Source organism: Sceloporus occidentalis, unplaced genomic scaffold (assembly GCF_023333645.1).
Source record: "Sceloporus occidentalis isolate IW3139 unplaced genomic scaffold, rSceOcc1.0.p SCAF_4, whole genome shotgun sequence".
NCBI classification, from domain to species: Eukaryota; Metazoa; Chordata; class Lepidosauria; order Squamata; family Phrynosomatidae; genus Sceloporus; species Sceloporus occidentalis.
This window is the reverse complement of record NW_028316984.1, coordinates 104653363-104675273: the sequence shown is the minus strand read 5'-3', so window position 1 is coordinate 104675273 and position 21911 is coordinate 104653363. Positions and strand designations below refer to the sequence as shown.

Genomic DNA, 21911 nt, shown 5'->3' with positions numbered 1-21911 from the left:
ATTAGGCAGTCCAACTTTGATACTAAAAGAGGGTTAGGCTAGTGAGAAAGCTGGTTGGGATACAGAGACATAAGGTAGGGAAGCAATGAGAGCTTTGTTTTGCTGCTCTCGTATGGTTTAGACATGTGAACAAAATATGTGTGGCTGCACCATCACATTTATTATATTTTTAGTGTTGTATAAAAGTATTATTATTATTACAGTGCGGCCGTGCCATACGTGGGCACACTATATGCGGCTTCCAGCTTATGCGGAAGCTGTGAGACATTTAAAGAAATGACTGCCCCGAGCCATGTTTGCAATGGGTCACGAGCATATGCGGATTTCCCCTTCTGTGGGGTGGGATCTGGAACGGATCCTCCACGTAAGGGAAGGGGCTGCTATATTTATTTATTTATTTTTATTTATTTTTTCTTAGCTTTGTACATTGGCTTGAACAAAGATTGTTATTGATGTATGTGCCTTCAAATTGTTTCTGACTTATGGTGACCTTATGGCAACTCAGTCATGGGGTTTTCTGAGGCTGAGAGTGTGTGACTTGCACAAGGTCCCCCAGTGATTATTTAATAAAAACATTTCCAATAAGATAGCACACACATTGCATTCTGTGGTGGGCTACAAAAATAAATGCTTCTTTTGCTCCTTGCAGTCTTCTTTAACAATAATACAGGTAGTCAAGGAATTTATCTCACAAAAGTGTTAGAATTGTTTTCCTTAACCTGTTAAGTACCTAGTTCAATGAAGGGTAAAATGATAAGACTATAATCTGTTCTTATTCTACATTTCAGACATATCCAGAATATTAGTGAGATAAAAACAGATGTTGGTAAGGCTAGAGCTTGGGTCCGGCTCTCCATGGAGAAGAAATTACTTTCCAGGCACCTGAAACATCTTCTTTCTGATCATGAACTTACAAAGTAAGTTAAGTTTAATCTTCCATGAAATTTACCTTTGTAGAATTCAGGTGGTTTTTGTTTTGTTTTGTTTTTCTTTTAAAACAGAATTGTAATCTTCAGCAAAGCTATAGATCAGGGCTGAGCAAAGTGTGGCCTGCGAATTGCATGTGGCCCTCCAGTGTTGTTTTTGTGGCCCTTAGGGCTCCAAGGCTCAACAGTTTTTTGTCCTTAAATGCATTTGGGGGTTTGGGGCATTTCTGCCAAATTTTTGCCTCCCTTGGGGCATTTAAAAATGGAAGTGACAAAGTGACATTGGTCGCTTCCTGTTTTGAAAAAAAGGGGCCTAAAAAACATGACAAAAAATACCTCCCACAGCCCCTAGAAGGCATTGGGGACATTTGAGGCAAAAACTTTTTTTTTTTTTTTGCTGTGTGTTTGGCCTCCCAAAGTTTTCTGGAGGTTTAAGATGCCCCACCTCTGCTATAGATAAACAACGCACATTCTTAAGAGGTAGTGACTGTCTAGTAGCTGTTTGAAGAACAGAGTAAACTTGAAACAGAGAAGATTTTAAATGTACTATATTGTATGAAGTAAAACTCACATATTGTGTGGCACAACAAATTGATGAGGTATTGTGCTCAGAATGTTCAGAATGAAACATTTAAAAGTAAAACAAGTTGCCTGCAAAATAAAGATGTCTTTTTTGCTGGGTTGTTAAATCAACCATATGTACTTTAAAAAAAATCATATGGTTAAATGTGATATAATCCTGCTTTTGTTGCTATTTGAACAACATTGGCGGGGAGATAGGATGTAAATATGATTAAAAGAAACAGAAATGTCCTTAGTGTATGCTTTAATGCTATAATGTAGAATTATAAATGCAGAAGCAGTATTTGAGTTAAGGTATTTTGTTGTACACAATTTGCAAGTTGTTTTTCCATTCTCCAGAATACCAGAGCAGCAAAATTGGCCTCAGGTAGGAAAAGGTGACTCCATTAAAGTAAATTTTGCTCTGTTTGTTGGATTTCCACTCTTAAATTTGTTCCACATCCTCTGTGGAGCAAATTTGGATAATAGACATTAGATTGCAAACTAAACAAATTTCTCAGCCATCTCTAGCTTTGCATGTTTTTATTATCTTGATACTGTCTAGCCCACACAACTTCTCAGCTGCGTGTACTAACTGGGAGTCATTACCTAGATTGTACATAAATGTTATGTCAAGATCTTAACTGGAAGTGGCTACATTTCAGTCTTCCACAAAGCTTCATTTGATGCAAAAAACCAACAACAAAAAACTGATACACATCACTCCTGTAAGATAAGCTTTATTGGTGGTAAATCAGTCTACATTAGAGGAAGGCATTACAATATTTTCCCTGATGGGTTCCAGCATCCCCTTACAGCAGGTATTATAACTGAGCCCTTAAACAACTCATTCTACCCTGACTACCAAGGCCAATACTACAGATCTCTAAGGCAAAATATCAGGACCCCTGGGCAGGACGATTGGAAAATGTATCCCTAAGATTATATAGGGCAAAACTAAACAAAGGAAACTGAGCTGTCCAACATGACAAATCACCCATCTTAATAGATATGAGAACATAGTTTTTTGTGGGTTTTTCGGGCTATGTGGCCATGTTCGGGCTATGTGGCCATGTTCTAGAAGAAACTCTTCTAGAACATGGCCACATAGCCCAAAAAATCCACAAAAAACTATGGATGTCAGCCATGAAAGCCTTTGACTTCACAGATATGAGAACAGTACCAGCATGTTCCTAACTGATCTTACTCTCCTGATCTGTTTCTACCCACTTCTGTACCCTTCAGGCTAAAGTACAAACTGTTTAGCAAGGCATAAAGAACACAAAATTGCCCTTCTTACACCACTGGATAGCTTTTCGTGTTTGGCTGTGATGCTAACAAGGATTGTAGAATCCAACTGTCTGCAGGGGCCTCATCTATTACACATGGCTTTTCAGGATAACATACTGAATTTATCCTGCAGGATAAATTTATACTTTGCAGGATAATATACTGAATCAGTTACAGCCAGTTCTAAAGAAACCATTGCTGATATGTTCCAGTCGGGAAAATCTGGAATAACCCATTATTTCAAGTATAAGCAAAGAGGGGGAATGGTGTAATTAAAGGGAGGAAATACTAATTTGTGCAGAGCAGTGAAATCCCAGTGACTTAATTACAGCCATCTCCTTTCCTTCCCAGGATGTGATGATCCAGAAATACAAAAAGGAAATATTTTCCAACTGTTCCCTGTCCTCAAGGGAATTTTTGAACACAAAAGCACCCTGAAGTGTTTTCTCTTTCCAAATTAGTTAATTTTTTAAAGAACAGCTTTTACTCAAAACAATGCATAATATAAAGATTTTTTAAATGAAAAACATCATGTGGTATTAAATAGTAATGATGATTTTGAATGCTAAAAATATATATAGTAAAGATATATACAGAAACAAATTTATATTTGTTTCCTTTAGATGTGGCAAATATTGGGTATAGTACATAAATTACTTAGGTACGGTAACATACAGTGGAAACGTTTGCATCCCCTCAAACTAATATTGAGTATGCACTCGTCCCTCCACATTTGCAGTTTTGACTTTTGCGGATTTGATTATTCATGGATTTTGTTAATATGTTCTATCTAGGAATATCTTGATCCTCCAGCACAACTCTGTGGTCAACTTTAACCAAAAGTCACACTGAAGAACCTAGAAATTCCTAGAGAGAACACTTGTTTAGGCATTTGTAGCTCCTCTAGCACAATTCTGTGGTCAATGTCTGGCAGATGTTGACCACAGAGTTGCATTGGAGGACCTAGAGATTCCTAGAGAGGTGTTCTCTCAAGTAAAAACATAGTATTTTTGTTTTTTGCATTTTTTCCACATTCACGGGGGTTCTGTGCCCCTAACCCCAGCGAACATGGAGGGAGAAGTATATTTGCAATTCTGCTTGAACAGAATTAAACCATGTGTCTTTTTGATGCTGTAGTCCTGTGTACACATACCCTCAGATTAATCTTCACTAAACATGGTGAACCTTGCTTTTGAGCAAGCATACTTAGGATTATTCTTTTAATTTAATAAACACAACATATTTTATAGGCAGCAAGAAACATCCGTTCTTAGAAACTAAACTTGCAGTTTTTCTGTGCAGCAACGGTATTTATTATTAGAGTAGGCATTTTAAAGGATGCAACCTTACATGAAAAAAATGATGCAGTAAGAAAGTTAGATTTCAAAGTAGTATTTTAAGGGCACCCTGTGGTTATAAGTACATATATTGATTGTGTCAGTGTATATACCAGAAAGCCTGTGCTTGAAAAATCTTATAGCCACATAGCTATGTTTTTGTTTTGTTTTTTGTCAGAAAACTCTACAAGCGTTATGCCTTCCTCCGCTGTGATGACGAGAAAGAACAGTTTCTTTATCATCTGTTGTCATTCAATGCTGTTGATTACTTTTGCTTTACTAATGTTTTTACAACAATCTGTAAGTATAACTTTTCATTATTCAGAAATAATGAAGAACAGTTTTGTTTGGGCACAGGTTTTTCATTTCATCATGAAATGTTATTCTTAGTTGGCAGATATATAGAGGCATGAGTATATTGAGAAAAGAACAAGTAGTAGTTAAGCCAGGGAGACTTTTGATTTGACTTGGTATTCATTTCTCCATTGTAGAGTCTGAGTTATTTTAGCATCTAAACATAGTTTTGTCACAAGGAAAAAGTCATGTTTTATATATAGCACAATTGCTGTTTTATAACTGGCTATGTTTTGGGAAGAGAGGGGGCCAAATCAGAAAGGTATTCCCCAATATTTCTGCAAAGGTATGGCTATTCATAGATTTATGTACTTTACCATTTTTCTGCGGGACAAATGTTCATATGGCTGAACTTGGTCATTTCTAGTTTCATCCTGTATGTGAAATGTCAATGTATGCTCGGGGATGAGTCCTGCTCCACTTGAATAAGGCACAACAGACAGATATTTTGCAACAAGGTAGACCATAACTTGTATTGGTTACAGCTAAGTATAGACATGACACACATATGGGTCTGGATCCAGGCATAACCAACCTGCATGCTGCTTATATACCAAGTGAAACCACAAAATTATCCATGCTTTTGTGCATGAGTATCTTGTCCCACTGTAAATCCTGATCTCATCTGAGTTTGAAAGCTAAGCAGGATTAAGCCTCATTAATACTTAGACTGGATACCTCTATAGCAGGGGTTTCCAACCTTTTTGACTCGCCGAACCTTTATTTCTATCGCAGAGCCCCTAAGAGGCCAACCCTATGTCTTACAAGTTAATGGTGTTTAGGAGTATATATAAGAATATATTCTTATTCTTTAATTTCATTCAATTTTTATTTCTTTAATTTTCCTGGAGAAGCCATGGAGCACCTGGGAAGTATACGAGGAGCCCTAAGGGCTCCACGGAGCACAGGTTGGGAACCCCTGCTCTAGAGAATATTAGGGATCGCCAGATAAGAGTAAGAAAGAATCCTGCCAAAAACCCTGAAGAACTGTCGGACAGAATTTTAGTATTGGGTAAATGGACCATGGTTGATAAGCAGTCTTTTAAATTTTCTTAATAAACCAAGTTCTTATTTTTCAGCATTATAAGGGCATTTGGGTTTTTTTCTAAAACTTACTTCAGCTAGGTTGTTTCTTATTTTTACAGTGATTCCATACCATATATTGATTGTCCCTAGCAAAAAACTTGGTGGTTCAATGTTCACAGCCAATCCATGGATATGCATTTCAGGAGAACTTGGTGAAACAGGAGTCTTACAGATTCCAAGAAATACATTGGAGATGACATTTGAGGTATGTCTTAAGAGCGTGGAGGACACAACACAGCAAACGGTAGAAGATGTATGGGTATTATATAAATATCCTATTTCTGTCTTTGGGGCATTATCTTGTGTAAGCCTAATAAATTAGTATGGACAGTTATAACCACAGAACTATGTTGTAATAGAACTGGAAGAATAAAATTACCTCTTCCTATATTTTTGGAATGTTTCTTTACTAAGAATATCTTTAAAAATAGCTTCTTTTTGTAAATTTAGCAATTACATCTGCTTGATGATTGTTATCTTATATATTGGTGTGCTATACATTTTGCCATATTCTCTCCTTTTTTACTTTCATTCTGTTAAGATTTAGCAAATTTCTTTTCTAATTTCTAGTGTCAGAACCTGGGAAAGCTTACCACTGTACAAATAGGACATGATAATTCTGGACTATATGCCAAGTGGCTAGTGGAATATGTTATGGTTAGAAATGAAGTCACAGGTCACACTTACAAGTAAGCATCATTTCAGATTTTTAAAATGGGTTTTAAATATTTAAATATTTTAAAATTCAATACCATGGCAAATACTATAAAGGAAGTGACTGCATTAATTTCCTACTTCATTTTAAAAAGTAGGAAATCAGCCCCCAATCGGTGTGGGACCACAGTGACTGGACAAACCACTCCGAAAGTGGGACATGGTGGCAGTCCTGAAGGAGCTACCAGCAGGACGTGTCCTGCTCTTTCTGCTGGTGACTTCAGGTGGCTTCAGAGCAGCTTCTGGCTGCTCCAGGGGTGTGTGTCATCTGCATGCCCTGCACCAGAAGTGGCCAGAAGCTGCTTTATTTGGCCCATCTGCTTAGTTACAGAGCCACATCTCTTGTAACCTTTAGTATAATTTCTTTCTTGTGGCAGCCCAGTGGAGCAGGGTCAAGAAATGTTTGTAAATGGAATTTGCCCAATTTATATAGAAAATCCTCAGAGCTGTAATCAGTTCCCATTCTTGATGCTTTTCAGGAAGATATGAAGACACATCTTTTAACACTGGCCTTTGAATTTTTGATGTCTATTGCTGATGTCTATTTTAATGATTTTAGTGTTCAATTTGTTTTTAGTGAAGATTTTAATGATCTTACCATTTAATGTGTATTTAATGATAGTGTTAGCTGCCTAGAGCAATTTATATGTCAAATAAATATACATGCACACACACAAAATAACAACCAGGTTTACTGGGTCACTTGTCTTTGGGTTTTTTAAAGGCCAACTCTGGGCATAAATAATGTGAAAGCTTTGTTTTTCTTCATATCTGCAGGTTTCCATGTGGTCGGTGGCTTGGGAAAGGGATGGATGATGGTAGTTTAGAGAGGATCCTAGTGGGAGAATTGCTGACATCACATACTGAAGTGGATGAAAGGCAGTGCAGAACACCTCCTTTGCAACAGTCCCCAAGTATGATCAGAAGATTTGTTACAATATCACCAAACAACAAACCAAGTAAGCTAGGCAAATTGTAGTTGCCTTTCCACTAGTAAACATTTATACTGATGGGATGGAGTAGTTTAGAAAAAAACAGGTTGGAATCCTGGGGCACATTTATCCATCTTAGAGGATGCTCTCTGAAATAAATGAGAGTAAGTCACAAATACCTTATGTCTCATTGATTTCAGTGTGTTGCCTCTAGGTGGGAGTAACAGTGGATTTAGGCCCTGAACAGGAATTTTCTATATTGTAACATTTTCTTGTAGGACTTACTTGTTCCCTTTAAAAATGTTTGATGTTTTTATTATGTTTTATAGTTTTATTGTATTAAATAGTGGTTTAGTTTTTATGTTTATTGTAAATTGCCGCAATATCTCTTGAAGAATGATGAGTTAAAAGTACTTTTAAGAGTGGGTGAAAGCAAAGCACCATTATTCTTACATTCATCAGGGAGGCCTCCTGCTATTCAAATGGCAGAAAAGGAGGGCAGAATCCTCATAGCAGTGCCCTGCCTAGTCAGCATGCCTAGTTTACATCTATTCTTTATGGTGCAAAAACAATTAGTACAGGTTTTTAAAGCTCACTGTATGAAGCAGGTGGTGACTGCAGAGAGAGCCATTTTGGTTGTTGTGTCATTTACAGTTGTTCTTTGCTATCTGCGGGGATCCACTCAGGTCCCCCCCTGGTGGATAGCAAAAAACACAAGATCTTAACACCTGTTCTTTTCAATGAGTGTGCACACCTGCTTGCACCGCTGTGTGCATGTGCACCTATTGCAAAAGCTGGGGCATGCTATCCATGGATGTTCAAACTATGGATGGTGCAGGTGCGCTGTATATAGAATACCATTCATATTTTCTTTCCAGTACCAGCTAGACATTTTTAATTTTCACAGGCATTTTATTTTGTTTTATAACTGTTGTTAGTTGTATGGTATAACTGCATTTTACTGGTTTTATGGCTGTGGTTTCTCAAGTTAAATCTAATTTTAGTTGTACATGGGACAGAACCATCTAATAAATGGGACTTCACTTAGTTTGGACTAACAAGCCCTAGTCATTTCATTAAATCTACTCTAGGTAGAACTAAGTCTCTGTACTTTATTTCAGTCATTTTGCTGCATGCTGTTCTGGATGTTTTATACTGAAAGGTGACTTAGAAACCTCTCTCAAACTCACTAAATTGTAGCCATTGACATGACATGCTAATATGCACTGATATAAGCATGCTGGAGTAATACATTTTTACTAGAATAGAATGCCACAAAAACAAACAAAACATGAAACATTTTCAGCACTCTTGACTTAAAAGTATAACTTAATCCTAATTTATCTGTATAATAGTGGAAAATATTGTTTAAAATAATTGTTTTTCCTTTTGGATAGAGTTAAACACAGGTCAGATACAAGAATCTATTGGTGAAGCAGTAAATGGAATTGTCAAACACTTCCACAAGCCAGAGAAAGAGGTGAGAAATGTCATGCTTAGGAATAATGGAGCTTAATAATATACTTTTTAATAATAATTTTAATTATAACAATAGAGCTTGATAAGATATTCTTTTCCTGATACTTATGTGCAGGCTACTTTATGAAAGTCAATAAATGTAATTGTTAAGAATGTTGGCTCAGAAGAATGGGTGACACAAATGTGGCAAATGGACATGATGATTGGAGTCCATTTGTAAATGGCCACATGCAAAATTTTGCAACTGTTATTCTAAATGTCTGTTTTAATCAGGTTAATTAAGAAAACTGAAAGCTTATAAGTGGGTTTATTTCATAGATTGAACATGATAGAGGTCAGAGGCAATATTGAACCTGACAGAAGGTGCAGGCAGCGGAATTTGCTTGTGAGAGTTGTAGAGACTCAAAAATTTCCTAATCCTTGTGTTCAAACTTGGTTTGTTAAAACAATATACTAATTGCATGAATCTGCTTCATCTGTGTCTCCAAATAATCTAAATCAGAATATTCTATTTGGGGCTTCATTTTCTCCTCCCTCCCCTTGGTAGTTGTTGACATGACATGCTTTTTTGCTCATAGAGCATTAGGGCAGCTTACCAGAAAATATGGTAGTGGGGGGGGGGGGGGGAGGTAAACATATTCCTGCAAAACAATTCAGTTTAAAAGCAACATTCAGAGTAAATATCAACTAAAATCACATAAGCACATATTAGAATAAGCATACTTCTAGTTTCTTAAAAGCAATAAAAGGAAATCTAAAACATTTCTGCCTCGAGTAATACAGAGCTGTGGTACCATCACTGCAAAGGCTCAGTCTTATGTTCACATGCTTAGAAGTCTGAGATGGCATCAGATAGACCAGAGCCTTCAAGGTGCATTTTAAGTTCTGCACAGGTATATATGGAAGCAGATAATCCTTGAAGTAACCAGGTTTGAGATGGCTTAGCTCTTCAAATTGATGAGGAGATACAGTAGTCCAAATGGGATGTAATAAAGGCATAATGCAGCCGGTGCACCAGTTTTAGCTGTGCAAATGCATTCCAAGCCACTCCTGAATCCTGAGCCTCCAAGCTTCCAGCTGAATTCAGGAGAACACCCAAGCTGCAAACCATCCAGCACAGGCTGAGTCCTTACTCCCTGGTGCCAGTTGACTGATCAGAAGCACCTGTGTCTTGTCTGGATTACATTTCAATTTGTTTGCCCTCACCCAGTTCATTGATGATAAGACATTGGTTTGGTATCAAAGCAGCTTCCTTAGAATCAGATGGGAAAGTGAAGTTTCCAAGTCAGAGCAGATTTTGTCTGAAAAATGTCTTTCAAATTTGTCACAATGGGCTGTTGCATGGTCTTTGTTTTCTTCTTGTGGACCAGAATGTAAAAGGCCCCATGCCACTTGAGACAGTTCCATTGTATGACACTCTGCAGATGCAGTGGTGGCAGAGGAAGTATAATTTATTCACTGCCACGATCACTGTTGCATAGGCTTTCCAATGAGCTCTAACCCCTGTTTGTTTGGACTCACTCTGAGTCTTCTGCCATTGTCACTCTAGTCTCCATCCCACTCGGTTCATCACCACCAGCCCCCTTGTGAACCAAGGGAGTCACTTGGCTCGACTTCATGGCATGGGATGCTTCAGGGCAATCATGTCCACCACCCTAGCCATTTCTCTGTTCCAGAGATCAGTGAAGGCAACAGGAAACTCCTAAGAACCATCAGGACTCTATTTGGACCCATAAGTCTTCTGGGGCTGACCACCTTAATTGCCCCCATCCCCACCCCTGCAGATACGCCGAGTACCAGTGAGTCTAAACCCCACCATGTAGTGATCAGTCATGACGATGGAACTACAGAAAGCTTACCTCCACACCCAGACCACTGTCATCCCACCCAGAACAGAAAACCAGATTCAGACTGTGTCCTGCAGTATGGGTGGCACCAGATATTATATGGGACAGGCCCATGGTTGTCCTGGCCGAGATGAAGTCCGGACCTACTTCTGACAGATGTTACATGTTGAAGTCTCCCCATACAACAAGGCAAGGGGACTCCAACATTGTCACCTAGACCAACTCAGCCAGTTCAGAAAGCAGTGGTACACCAAGAGGATTCCTATTGTGTCCCAGCCATCCATCTTCAAAAACACCCATTCAAACTCAGCAGACAATGCAACAGGGCTGCTGGTAAGAGGAGACACAATCCAGATAAACCACTGCCACTCTGCCCCCATGCCCCTCCTCAGGCCTTGCTTGTGGCTGTGCAGAGAACCCAGATGGACAAAGCCAGGAGAAGTTAACCCACCCCCCAGCTTCATCAGCTAGATCTCTAGAATAAAAACCAGGTCAGCATGTTCATTGAAAATCAAATCTTGGACCAAGGATATTTTTCCATTCACCAACCTGTGCTTGAGCACAGCATTGTTGACCCAGTGGGCCTATTGCAAAGGTTATACAGAATATCTGAAGTGGAAGACAGCTTGAAAAGACCCTGTCTCCCATACGAACCTACCAGAATTCTAATATCAGGCTTTCTCTTGGTCCTGTTACGATCATAGGCTCACTTGACAAGGACACAAGAGAGAGCCTTCTTACTGGCTGCTCCCACTCTCTGAAACTTCCTTCTGGGAGAGGCTAGGCTGGTCCTCTCCCTGGTTTCCTTTCACCAGTAGGCAAAGAGCCTTTTGTTTAATCAGGCTTTTAATGGATTTATCTTTTTTAACTTTCAAGTATCTTTAAAATTATTTTATACTGTTGTATGTGGTGAGTTTAATTACTTTAAAATTTTTATTGTGAAGGATTTTAAACTGATTTTCACTATCAGCCCTCCCTTAGGTCGTCCTCTGAGAAAAAGGCAGCATACAAATGAAATAAATAAATAAATAAATAAATAAATAAATAAATAAATAAATAAATAAATATTTCTCACAGAACTGTTCATAATTTACACCAGGCATCTCAAAACAAAATATGTTGTTTATATCCCATTGGCAGAGAGGCAGTCTGACACTTTTGCTATGTGGGGAAGGTGGCCTTGTCTCAGCTCTTGAACAGGTGTTTCAACATGGATTTAAATCTCCTAGACTCTTCAAAAATGTATTTATTTGGGACTTTTTAGGTGAGTATTGAGAATGTGAGATGCAATTCTAGATATGGTACAGTATAAGGCTGTCTGCTTGACCCATTTTTAATATCTATGTAAATGATATAATTGCTCAACAGGTCAATAACTCTAATTTTCCAGTGTCCTTGGGAAATCAGAAAATTAATATTCTACTATATGCAGATGATACGGTCCTTTTGGCACAAAAATTAATAGGTATGAGAAGATTATGGTCTTTGGCAAATATACACCCAAACGTAAATGGGTGCTGAATGAGTTTCACCTGAAACAGGTCAAGCAATTTAACTACTTAGAGGTTTGCTTTTCCGAAAATGGCTCATGGAATAGCCACTTGACAGCTGTAAATTTGAAGGCACAATGATCTGTTCAAACTGTTTTAAAATTTGCTAGAGGCAAAGGTGGAAATGCAACTGTGCCAACTGTAAGAGTTTATGTGGCAAGGGTCACATCACAGATTACATATGGAACAGAGGTATGGGGAAATATTAAGACAAATAAATTAGAGGTCTTACAAAATAATTTTTTAAGAACAATATTGGGCCTTCCATCAGGAGTACCAGTCAGCTATATGTGAGCAGAAGTTGGATTAATGCCTATATCTTATCACTTCTTATATGCATAATTTCTTTATTTTGTAAAACTGAAATATTCAGTCAATTAATTAGTAATTTGCACTGTAGATGAACAAAGAGGTTCTATCTATAAAAAATGATGGCTATCAGAATGTGAGGCAAATTTGAAGAAATTTGGTCTGAACCCTATAATTCTAAAATCTGGTGATATACAGCCTAGTAGGAAACTCATCAAAGAAAGGATGCAAGAGCATTATGCTCTGTGGGATATTAATGTCATTAGAGCTTCAAAGTTCTCTTCTAGTTTCCCTTTTCTAAAAGTATGTTTTGGAGAGAAAAATATTTATCAGAAATAACTCAACCTTTTCTTTGTAGGGCTTTTATAGCCCTATGATTCCAGACAATGAAAAGAAACTACATTGAAGGGAAATATAAAAAGATTCCCAAGGAGTAGCGTACTTGCATTTGTGGAAGTGGGGATATTGAAGATACCATACATTATATGCTACATTGTAAGATATATAAAACCCCAAGAGATAAGTTTCTGAAGAGAAGTTTAGTACTTGTAGCTAACCAAAATGACTTGGAGAAAATCACTTACTTGTTAGCTAATACAACTAAGTCGGTTATGTTCAACACTGCTAGATTTGCTGTGAAAGCAGCTACACTTAGATTAGACTTTGAGGATAAAGGCCTGCATGGGAATCTACAGCAAACAGGTTATATTAATTTGAATGGATTATGGAAAATTGTGATTTTTGTATGAAATATTTTTGTAATTTTAGAGTAAACATTTTGCTCTATATGTTATAGAGCTAATTGACTGTGGAAGTTTTAAAGGGTTTTAATTATTTTTGTAATCTGATGGCTATAACCTGTATTTGGTTGTCATGAATAAACTGTGTATTAATATATGCGTACTTTCAACATAGCTGCCATATTTAAGAGGTTGTAATTCTTGTAACCAAATGCATCAATGACATTTAACTTCTGTACGAGGCCATTTTCCTTGTCTCCCCTGCTTGTTGTTTATTTTTATAGCATCATCCACGTACATGGCACTTTACAAACAGTTAAAGAATAAAACATTTATGAGTATTCCAATAATATAAAATAGTAAACTACAAGAAAAACAAGAAAACAAAACACAGAATGCAGAATAAAACAATAAACAGTCAATACAGATAATCAAGTATACTAAAGATATAAATCATTAATCCAAAATTCCAAAAGTTTTATGTTCGAATGTTCCTGGGAGGGTGAGTCTTGAAGGCTCTGATCCTTCCTTTACCCAAACTTTTTTATGTGTAAAAACATAAGTTAAATATTGCATGTACTTAAATAAAACTGTTCTACTTTGAACAATGTTATTTCTTTATAAAATGTTAAAATATGAATACATGAATGTTCAAATGAAAATATACCAAATAGACAAAATATTTTTATCCATATACAATGTTAAGAGTGTGTGTGTGTGTGTGTGTGTGTGTGAGAGAGAGAGAGAGAGAGAGAGAGAGGTCAGCATGTAGATGTAAAGGGGGGCCACAAGGGTAAAAAGTTTTGAGTACCACTGGACTAGATGGTTCTTAGGATCTCTTCCAATTCTATTATTCTAAGATGATATGAATCAAAGCAAGAAGTTTTAAATTAATTTTATAATACAGAAATAACTAACCAATTACCAATATGTGGGGGACATTTGGGAAATTTCTGCAGACTTGACCATTATGTTAAATGTCACTCTTTCTCTTCAGAAAAAGCACAAGGGTATTATGAAGCCCTAGATCAGAGTGAGCTGGTCCAAGAGGAAAATTGGCAGAAAAGGGCCAGGACTTTTTGCCGCTTTGTCACAGCCATCAATAACACTCCAAGAAACATTGGGAAGGATGGCAAGTTTCAGATGTTGGTGTGTCTTGGAGCCAGGTATTTTATAGCTGTTCTGATTCGTTACACATGCATTGCCTATTAACTATGCAATAGAATGGTTTTCAGATTTATTATTATTTTTTTGCAATACATTATTCTGCTGTCCAGATTTTTAGTCCTGTGAGGCTATTATTTCATTCTTATTCATTATTTCTTATTCTTATTATTCTTATTCTATAGGAAATATTAAAATAGAACTTGATTACTAGAATGGATATTTATCTTAAGCAAGGATAAAAAAGAGTTTTACCCATTCAGCCTAGAAGGAAGACTTATAGTGAATATGAAACTGCAAATACATTACAAAAGGGGATATGGGCTATTTAGATTAAAGAATGTTGGAAATACAAGAAACACAGGACAGAAAATAACAGGTTCAGATCCGAATGAGAGGAATTCTTAAAAATCAAAGCAAGATGAAACCTTTTTGGTAATTCTTTGGTCACATATCATGTAATCTGTATACTGGAAAATTAGTGGTAACATGACCTATTAAAAAGGGATTTCAACTGCATCAGCATCACCCTTTTGTGGCACTATATCTTTAGCATTGGGTGTCCATCATTTGGTATTGAGTTTTTGGCCATGTTTCCTCCAGGAGATTTGAGATATATGTAAACCAAATTTTGTATTGAGACAGCTCTTCTTGATGTTCAGGTTCAAGTTTTAAGCTCTAAGTGATTGATTTTTAAACACAGTGTGAAATTAATGAAGTAAACAGGGAATAGGATTTAGAGCTACTGTCCTTTTAGCTCAACAATGTCAATATCTATCTGTCGCGGCTCCATTACAGGTCTTTCCTAGCCATGCAGCCCAAGTAAGCAAGAGGCTACTAAATGAACCAGAGCAGGATAGTGTGGGCCAGGGCAGTATATTATATCCCTTTCCTGTGTGTGAGTTTGTTGGATAGTGCTGGGGTTAAGGTAATTTCTTGACATATATCTTGAGAGTCTGATTTCACTCTTCTTGTCACTGTTGTGGTTAGGCAGTTAGGACTTTATCACATGAGCCTTTATATCTGCTATTAAAGCTAGAGAACAGGGTCTCTGGCAATACAGGGTCTGGAAATGACATTGTAGCCATTTCGTTGCTCTTTCGCTCTTAGAGCATCCCTTTTCATTGATGGGAAACACCCATCAGTAAGGTCCCACACATGCTACTGTAGCATTTCTCTGCAAGTTCGGAAAACCTCTGGTGGGCTATTCTGATATTGGTGTGTCAGTGGCCCCACATCACTCCCCCTCCCCTTCCTTATTCCACAGTAGTCTTTTCTGTGTGCTCCCCTTTCCCCCGGTGTAGTCCGGCAAAGAAGGAAGCAAGGAGGCAGTCATTTCTTCTTTGGCAGGAGGGAGTGGGGAGAAGCAGGCTTCTTCACATGCCCCTCCAGCCTGCCAAAGAAGGAATGACTGGTTCCTTGTGAGGAAAAGTCCTTTCCTTTCCCAGTTGGGTATGGGTCAGGAAAGGGATTTTGTTCCCCATTAACCTTTCCTGATTCCTAAAGGAGAAAGGTGATGGCAAAACTTATGTTCAGCTAAGAGCTAGGTAGAGGAGCATTCTTTGAATCAGCGACTCAGTCAGGAGTCTGGACTGAGCATGGATCAGCTAGGGATCAGATGATCCTTTTAAAAAAAATCCTCATCATGGTGCACAGGACAGAGAGAGCAGCTGAGGAAGTAGGATCTTGGAAAGCTGTGTCAATGTGAATGGAGTGTGTGTGAAAATCTGGATGGGAGAACATATCAGCAATGACTTCACCCTCTTTGGGTGGTAGTTCTATTTGCTGCTTACTTAGAAGTCTCAGTGTCTGAGACCCTGGCCTATAGCTAACATACAAGAGACTACTAGGTTATAAGAAGGATTTATAGTACTTTGTGTGTTGATTTATAAAGGGAAAAAAACTATTTAATACCTTGTTTTAGAATTGTAAAACTTTCCCTTGCAGAGACCATCTTTTGCATCACTGGATTGCCTTGTTGGCAGACTGCCCCATCACTGCTCAGATGTATGAGGACACAGCACTAATAAAAGATCATACTCTAGTGAATTCCTTGATCCGTGTGTTGCAAACCCTGCAGGAGTTCAACATCACATTGGAGACATCCCTCGTTAAAGGAATTGACATCTGATCTACAAACACTGTGGTTTCCTTTTTTTAAAAAGCAACAAGGAACATACTGTTATTAGTATGCAAATATTCTAATAATGCATTGCATCCAAACATTCACATCATTCAACACAACTCTTCTGGGGTGTGTGGAAAAGCTTCAAATAGAGTGTGGAAATATGAATTGAAGCCGTCTACCCAGTGTGTAAAAAAAAAGTTACCTATAAATTACTTTTAGAATTTATTTGCTGATTTGCTTCTACACACTTTCATGTGAAAGAGTTAGATAAAGAGTATTGTGCAGCTTATTTTAAAGCTGCAATTTTTCTTTACCATAGAAAATGATGCAGTGAGCTCTTGACATTCTCTGAACTTGCCTTCCAACTGTATCTTGCAAAGTATCATTAACACATTCCATTTCTGCTAAGGATCATTAAGCAATTTAGAAACTAATATTTTACTATATATTTTCATTGTCATCACTGGCTTTTCCATATTGGGTCACTTCTGTGCTGCAAGAAAACTAAAAGTTTAAATATTGTTTTTAATATCCTCAAAGCACTGAATTTGTTAGCAAATGTCTTTTCTTTTCTTTTTGTTGTCAGTATTATTTTTTCAGATTTTTGGAGGAATGAACCATGCAGATCTGCAGAGATCAGTAATATTTTTTCATATGGGTACGAAATTGCACAGAGAAAAATATAAGTGTGTTTTTAACTGGCATTTATTTATTTAACTTTTAATCATGTTGTGATGTCTTTGTCTTAAAAAGAGGTGGGAGGGGAAGAATTGTATACTTAACAGGCTCTGTTACATGTCTATTGTGTTTTCAGGTCAGGAGCTAATTATAGTACAGTCCTCTGAAATAGAAAGCCCAAAATATGTCTCAGTGTGGACCTGCCTTTTACTCAATTTATTTATATGTTACAATCCTCCAGACATAACCATGATGAAAATTCTCAAGCCATATATGTACTATGTGATAGCTAACAGTCTAATCCAAGAATTGTTGGAACTGTATACATATATGCAAGTTTGGGCATAGGAGCAGTTTCAGAATTGTGTGAGATCCTACAATACTGGCAGAATTTTATGATAGCATGATAAACACTCAGGCTGGTGCAAATATTTAGAATTGGGTGTGAGTAAAATCAGTATTACTGTGACTTTTACTTATGCTGCTATTCAACTTAATGCCATGTCAGTTTTTCCTGTCCTCTTGGTACCCCTACTTCCCAGGCAGAAGACACATTAGGTTTTCATTGGAAAAGATGAAAGTCCATGTATTTTTTGTATTTTGTTAAAAGACTGGACTCCTGCAAAAATTGTGTACAAATAGCTTACCCTCAAAAATTCAGAATTTGTGGGCTTTTTAAATAGTAAATTCCAATTGGAACAATCTGGTGAATGCCTAGAACAAACTGTTCTTGCTAGAATTCTCAGCTAAAAAACTAGAAGAATCATACTTAGTTGAGGAAACACTAAGATACACTGTACAGGGCTTTTAGCCTCTGTGTTAAGAGGTGTTCACTGTATAAAAGTTATTTCAGATGTTAGGCTCTAACACAAGGAGCAGTGAAAAAGTTTTCAATTGTCATTCTCTTCACCAAGTAGCATAATTCTTTATTTCCTACATCTTGTGGTAATTTTTATTCTATTAACTTAAAAAATATAGCACATGTATTAAATTTTACTATTTTTACCTTCCTTGTCTTCATTTCATTATTACTTTGACATTTTAAATTATTGCTTATATACCTGTTTTTCTTCTTTAAGCATATTCTTGTAAGAACATGCTGAAGATCAGAGTATGCAGCCTTCACTTTCTCATCCTATTTGGTGGATAAACTCACTCATGGTGGTCTTGGTTAGGGGGCTGTATGAATGTTAAGACAATGATATTTGTTTTCCTGACATATCACTAAAAAGCAGAGTGAGTGTTGATTTTGTGGACTATCATTCCCAGAAATCTTTATAATTTTCTGTATTCTTCTAAAAGATTTCTTACACAAAATCACATCCCCTAAACTTTCATATAATAGAATGATGGTTTCTGAACCTCTCCAGTATATGATTTGCCCGAAATACTAGCTGACAGAGCACATGATTGAAGAAAACGTGGGTATATACAATGATGTTATCAACTAGTCTGGAATCCCATTGTTGATTTTTGGGAAAGGACATCCAGCCTTGGTGGCCTGGCAAGATAGCCCACCACATGGGGCTATGTTTTAGATATAAATATGGTTCCAAAACCTAACCTCTGCACACACACAGCTGTAATACACTTTTACAGTCTGCGTATATACCATATCACCTCAGAGCTCCAGTCTGAGCCACTCCAGCTTTCCATGGTCTACTCATTGGACAGGCAATTACCATCCCATTGTAAATTCCTAAAATTCCAGTCCCCTTTCCATATTTCCATTTTGGTTAGCTCTGTATGTTGTGACTTTGTGAATTGCTATTGGGTGTGCGTCATAGCACTCTGCGTGTTTTCTAAATAAAACACTCTTAGGTATGAAGCAGACAGGCCAAATAAAGTGCCTTCTGGGTTCTTTAGGAGTGTGGCATTCAAATGACACGCACCCTCAAACCGCCTGGAAGTTGCTACCAGGCTTCTTTAGATAGCACAAAACCAGCCAAAAAAGGAGCAGTGAAAAGCCATTCCTGTTGGCAGTCCGTTTGGGATTATGGCAGCAGCTGGCTTTTGGACTACAATGTTGCTGTGATCCTGGAGCAATTGGAGCTGGAGTGTGCTGCGGCTGCTCCTAAAGCCCTGTCAGTTCACCCCAAAACTGCTCAGTACTAGTATGAACATGTGCAAACAGTCCAAAGGTTACCCAGGCCTTTAATTTCCCCAACATTTGAAGTAATGCTGATAGTTGGTGGGGACACTCCAATCGTCCCCACCTGTCTTTGGGTAACATTTGCCAGTTGGCAATTTGACTTGAAACTGGTGAATGCCACAATCAAGATCGTTCTGTCAAATTTTGAAGTGTCAATCAGCTATACTGATGACACACCCACTTTTTGTTTCCAGGGAGTCACTTCTGAATCTATATTTTGAAAAACATGAAACTAGGCAGTGCCAGCTGGATAAAAATTAAAAACACTCTATTGGAATTTCTTGTTGAATTAGGAGTGGCTCCCCTTCCTTTGAAAACAAAACAAAACAAAAACATCTAGCAATCTCCCCACTTGGTATTTTCCCCTGAAATTTGACATAACAACTTGGGTGCCAATTCTTTCAGATTTTGAGGTGTCCAGCATGATGAGCTCTGGCTGCAATAGACAGAAAAATATTCAAACTTCTGTTTTTTTTATAAATGTTAAGGCTAATACATGTTCTCTGTTCTCCTAGAGGCCCATTCTATTTAAATTGAAAGTTCTTGTTCAATACACAACTTTTTCAAAAAATGTAAATCATATTTGATAACCAGAAGAATATATCATACATTATTTTTCCTGCTGTGAAAAATATTTTAAAGTTTCAGACTATTTTAACTATGGACCTTGGTATTTGAAAACTCCTTATCTGTTTGTGCAGTGTGTATAGACAAGGATTACTTCTGCAATGAAGCTCTCTGCAATGGCAAACCTTTCTTGGGCATATTTGGCAAGATGTCTGCCATCACAGGTGTATGGAGACATTTTGCTTTCCCCCTTCATCATTGCTTTTAGAGGCTGGAGATTTAAGATGGATCAGCAATTTTAACAGCTTTATATTAAGAGTTCCTGGCAGGGAGCCATGGCGGTTAACAGCATTAGAACAGAAGCTGTAGGTACTGGATTCCTTTTAATTTCCTAATTGTGATTCTAAACACCATACAGACACAGCTTATTTCAGGGAATTGCAATAAAGGTGTCTCCTAATATAACCAATCAGAGTGACATACTTTCCAACATTTTGTAAGATGAAAACTGGGATACATGTGGCCAGTCAACCTCAGTGTGGTCCAGATGGTGAAACCTATTAAGAACACACAAACTTTGAGGGGCTGCAGCAGTTTGCTTTTGCCTGGGCCTGCTGGGAAGGCCAGGTTTCTGACCCTCTTCTCCCCACTGCTGAGTTAACCGAGTGAAAACTACTTTTGCATTTTTAATTCAGTTTGCAGCCATTCAGGTAATCTTGAAGACAAGGGAGAAATATAGTAGGAAAAGAGAAAAATGGGGGCATTTTAGAAGCATCTGAGAAAGTGGGATGAGAGGATTAATTGGGATTGGCTCTCCTAAATCAGGACTGCTGGAAGGTACGGAGCCATCTAATATGCCATCTCTGTCAGATAACACCGGTTCAATCTAAAGCTAACTGCTAAGGAGAAACCACTAATAGCAAATAAGGCAAAACTTTTTTATTTTGCTTTACAGTACTTTAATAATCTTGGATGCCTCTTTGTGACAAAAGCTTCAATATTCTCCTTGCAGTGAGACTGCACCATATAATTATCAACATACGGCCTCCAAGTGGTGATGGAGAAATGCTATATAGTGTGCACTCAAAACGGTTCAAAACTCCAAGGGTCTAAGAAGACACATGAATGATTACATCTATTTTTTTTTAATACTACCAATTGATAATTGAAATTATTCACCATATCCAAACTTTGCCTCAGAAAAAGGGCAATATTATTGTTTGTTCTCTATGAGAATACCATGAAACTTGAAGGATTTTATCTGCACTGATAAACTTTGAAGCAATGTGCTTCAATATGGAAAAGTAAAATAAATCTAATATGCCAAAAAAAATTTGTTCCTATATCTCTTTATCTAATAATTGCAAACGATATAGCAGAACTGTAATTGAAAGATACTAGAAGAAATTTATGCTTCACAGAAAAAATCCTTCCTAGTTCAAATGGCCACAGAACAATGACAAATCTGCCTTAATTTGATTTCTTGACACTTTTAATTTGGAAAAAAGATCTGGAAAATCTCTAAAGAAACTGACATCTTGTTGCATTTGTAGATGACTTTGATTAACTCTACAAAGGTATTTCTCCCAGAACAAAACATAAGGGAACTGAAAGTATGAGAGTTCCTTTCAATGGAGATGAAAAGATGACAAGGGAAAGGAAAAAATGTAACAGCAAAAATAAAACTACCATAATTTGTATCTTTCTGGAACCTTTCTATCCCATTCTCACATCTGTATAAATATGCTTAATATATTTAGGCTTTAATAATCTTCTTTAATGTATCTGAAGAAGTGGATTGATATCCACAAAAGCTCATGCTGCAATAAAAATTAGTCTCAAAGGTGCTTCTAGATTCCATTTTTTCCTCTCCTCCTTTCTCGGTTTTATGCTGCAACAGACTTGTTTATTTCTTTGAAAGCAAAAAACAATGATACTGAGACCCAGGCCATGCACAGTTAGGAGTGCTTAACCACTCTGATTTCAACAGAGTGAGATATATCTAACTTTGCATAGGATCAAGCTGCTAGCTAGGGTATCTGCAATCTAGTTATATTTGAAGCATTTAATTAAAATTTTGGTCTCCAAAAAATTGGC

At 37.4% G+C, this 21911-nt stretch overlaps 1 protein-coding gene across 9 annotated transcripts in view; it reads left to right on the top strand.

Annotated features, from left to right (window-relative positions):
• Window positions 1-18100, top strand: part of DENND5A (DENN domain containing 5A) — a 96220-nt gene extending 78120 nt beyond the window's left edge. For 7 of the 9 annotated variants that reach the window (XM_089521143.1, XM_089521141.1, XM_089521147.1 and 4 more), the window contains 9 exons: window positions 789-917; window positions 4293-4414; window positions 5614-5759; window positions 6125-6243; window positions 7046-7227; window positions 8598-8680; window positions 11667-11790; window positions 14123-14291; window positions 16237-18100. In XM_089521143.1, coding sequence (XP_089377269.1) covers window positions 789-917; window positions 4293-4414; window positions 5614-5759; window positions 6125-6243; window positions 7046-7227; window positions 8598-8680; window positions 11667-11790; window positions 14123-14291; window positions 16237-16420 — 1258 coding nt within the window. In that variant the 3' untranslated portion in view covers window positions 16421-18100. Of the gene's footprint in view, window positions 1-788; window positions 918-4292; window positions 4415-5613; window positions 5760-6124; window positions 6244-7045; window positions 7228-8597; window positions 8681-11666; window positions 11791-14122; window positions 14292-16236 lie in introns of those variants that run through there. The other 2 variants (XM_089521150.1, XM_089521149.1) reach the window with 2 other exon arrangements.
• The last annotated feature ends 3811 nt before the right edge of the window (window positions 18101-21911 follow it).